General features: G+C 40.2%; 1 protein-coding gene across 1 annotated transcript in view; it reads left to right on the plus strand.

Moving 5' to 3' along the window:
- Positions 1-477: 477 nt before the first annotated feature.
- The window catches only part of PRDM2 (PR/SET domain 2), a 134308-nt gene continuing 131154 nt past the window's right edge, over positions 478-3631 (plus strand). The window contains exons 1-3 of the mRNA XM_007950751.2: positions 478-498; positions 833-950; positions 3469-3572. Coding sequence (XP_007948942.2) covers positions 478-498; positions 833-950; positions 3469-3572 — 243 coding nt within the window. The remainder of the gene's footprint in view (positions 499-832; positions 951-3468; positions 3573-3631) is intronic.

Consider the following 3631-nt stretch of genomic DNA (forward strand, 5'->3'; position numbering starts at 1 on the left):
AGTTATATAAGATCTCTCTAACAACCAGAGCTCTGGTAGCATAGTGCCTAAGGCACTTGACTGCTAACCAGAAGGCTGGCGGTTCAAACCCACCAGCCACTCCTCGGAAGGAAGGTTGGGCATTCCTACTTCCGTAGTGATACTGCCTCGGAAACCCAAGGAGGGGTCACTATGAGTTGGGGCTGACTCGATGGCAAATAACAACAACAACAACAACCTTATGGACAGAGTGGTGACTGTGCTGTTTAGTGACTTGACATATAGTGGTCAATTGCTGTTTCCTGGAAAGGTCACATTCCCAGTGAAGGATCAAAAGAAGTTGTGTTCTTGGGGAATAGGGATAGTTGAGGCTCAGAAGGGAGGACTGCTGCTGGAGTGTTGAGAGCTTGGATGGGTGTGGTTGGGTTGATCTGAGTGAGTGGCCTTTCATTTAAGTATGAAGTGGTGATTTTTGTTTTTCAAGTGTGCCAAATGCTGATGGCAGCCTTTGATATAAAAGTAAGCATAAGCGTTATTTTGCTGCCAGACTCTATGAGAATTTAAAGCAATGTGGAGTGTGGAGTTAGAGATTTACATATTTTGAAAATGGCTACAGGTGCCTGGAACAAAATAGATGAACACAGATATGCTTGAGGGTTGCAGTGGTTTCCTTTGGAGACTGAAAAACAGGCATCAAAGCCAGTCCTGAAATGCTTGACATCATCATTTTGGTTTGGCTTGCCAGCTTCAGGCTTCAGTTACAGTTTTGCATATTTGCTTATTGGACTGGGAAATGAAACATTAACTGGTTTTTCTTCCTTTTGCTGTGATCCTTCTGTTTCTTGACTTATAGAACAGTACTGAGCCTGTGGCAGCCACCGAGACCCTGGCCGAGGTACCAGAGCATGTGTTTCGTGGACTTCCAGAGGAAGTGAGGCTGTTTCCATCTGCTGTGGACAAGACGCGGATTGGTGAGTTGTAGTACCACAGTCACAGAAAAAAAGATGGGGATAAGGCACAGGCTGGACCTAGGCTTCCTTTAAGGGCATTTGAGGTAGTGAGTTTACCATACAAGCGGCAGATTTATATTTTGGCTTGCAAGAGTACGTGATGTTTATGAATGTTTCCCATCAAGAATCCAGGGAGGACGTAGATTATAAAAATAAAACCAAAAGTGCACACACACGCACACACAAACACACACACCCATATACATACATACACATATACATATACATACCCACAAGCATGCACCCCATCCATCATAATTCAGCTCAGATTTTCCCTTCCTCTGGGCCTCATATTCTTCCCATAGAATAGGTTGTTCCCTCCCCTCTGATTCCACTATGATCTGAGTGTGATTATAGTATTATGTTTACTCTGTTATTTTGTAATTGTTTTCACATTTGTCCTTTTCATTGATTTGGGGTACTTTCTTATTTATCTTTACGGAGCTCTGGTAGCATAGTGCCTAAAGCACTTGACTGCTAACCAGAAGGCTGGCAATTCAGACCCACCAGCCACTCCTCGGAAGGAAGGATGGGCAATCTACTTCCGCAGTAATACCGCCTTGGAAATCCAAGGAGGGGTCGCTATGAGTCGAGTCCAACTCAACGGCATATAACAACAACATTTATCTTTGTATTGCTACCTGACACTTTATAGACAATCAGTAGCTATTTGAATGAATGGTATGGCCTTAATTTATCTGAATGCTGCTGGGTAGGATTTCTCATTGAATAAAAACCAAGCTTGTGTGTTTTAGTCTTGATTTTGTGGCCTAATCTTTTTAAATAAGTCTTCTGGTTACCTACTGCTGCTCTGACAGGAATATACCACAAAATGGGATGGCTTGAACAAACAGGAGTTTATGCCTTTACAGTTTGGGAGGCTAAAAGTCCAAGTTCAAAGTGCCAGGCTCTAGGGGCTGGGTGAAAGCCCCTCAGCCTTGGGTGTCAGCTCTGCCTTCTGCTCTGGCCCACTGAAGCTGGAGGCTTTTCCTCACTTAGCTGCTGGCTACTGAGGCTGACAAGCCCAAGGTTGATAAATAAAAAGGCACAGTCCTGATGTTACCAAACCACATGGCAGGCCATTAATTCAAGCCCATTGAAAGTCCCAATGTTGGCAGAGCATGGCAGGCTGCTGAACAACAACACAGCTACATGCAGGGTTCAAGCATGCCATAAGCTAGAGACCGTTCCCAAAGCTGTTTCTTACATATGGGAAGCAGACCACATACCCAAAGCAGCTACTCAGCTGCTCCAATAGATTCCACCATGGAGTTAATTACCAGTCTCACCATGGGGAATAACTACACTCATCTGCCCAGCCACTCATCCAGGCCTAGCCACGTTGACATGCAAACTTCACCACCACAGGAAATGATAAAAATTAAGTCAAAATATAGTCTTTGGAATACATCATGTTTATATCTTACCTCCTTTTTTTAAAAAATGTACTTCTGATATTCCAGTTTTATTGGTATATATGTGTGAATGTATTTTTAATAAATGATTTTCCCAATCCTCATTTGAAATTTGTTCAGTGAATAATTTGAGCATTCATGTGGGTCAAATGAAAGTAGTTGATTTGATAGCTCAGTTAATGAATCATTAGCTGTATTATCGAATGTGACTCATAGCAGACTTATGGAAAGGTGGGATTCATAACTGGTCTAAACCTCCACCCTCCCCCTTCTGTATGTGAAAAAAGTGAGGCTGAAAGGGGTGCAGGTACCTTTTCCCAAGGCAGGTTGTTGGCGACAGAGTTCCCAGTGGAGGCCAGTTCTTGACTCCATGCTAGTCCTGTCATTTCACCTGCTTCTTCATCTTACCTGTTGGGTTTCTGGTCAGTGCACTGAAAATAGAATACACCTAAGAATATAGCAGGGCAGTGCAAATCTGGGTTGTTTGAAACTCTGAAGAGTAAACTGTCCAAGGAATGTGATTTTCAGTAAGCTTACCTGGAGAGTAGAGGAGTTTCCACTTTAAGCAAACAAACTTCAAAGATATTTACTTATAAAATTGTATTTCTGACTTGTAAAAGCAACTCATGTTCATTGGAGACAATTTTAAATCTGTGGAAAAGTATCAAGTGTTGTTTAAAACTTAGAGTTTTACTACATTACAGTGTTTTTTCTCTTCAATTGTGATTGTGATTTTTTCCAAGTACTATTTATGATTGTACTATATGGGCAGTCTTACATGAAGAATTGAAACTAATATAAGAGAGTCTTTCCTACTTATAAAACAGTATATATAGGTTCTTTATAGAATATTTGGAAAACACAAACAAATTTAAAGAAGAAAAGTAAAAATCTTCATCAAGGACTTGATTTAATTTGATGTTACTTGACCTCACTTAATTTAAATTTATGTTGCTTTTGGGCAGTCTAGCCTTTTATGTATTTTATAAAATTGAGTTGATTTTAATGCTTTCAATATTAAAAATAACTAAAATACATATTCAAATATTGGTTTTATTTTCTAGGTGTCTGGGCCACTAAACCAATTTTAAAAGGCAAGAAGTTTGGGCCATTTGTTGGTGATAAGAAAAAAAGATCTCAGGTTAAGAATAATGTATATATGTGGGAGGTAAGAAAGCTTTGAGATTGTTTACTAGAGTTCTGGAAATTTTTTTTTTTTTTTTTTTT

Source organism: Orycteropus afer, unplaced genomic scaffold, assembly GCF_000298275.1.
Source record: "Orycteropus afer afer isolate SDZICR_OR568_19922 unplaced genomic scaffold, OryAfe1.0 scaffold00288, whole genome shotgun sequence".
NCBI lineage: Eukaryota > Metazoa > Chordata > Mammalia > Tubulidentata > Orycteropodidae > Orycteropus > Orycteropus afer.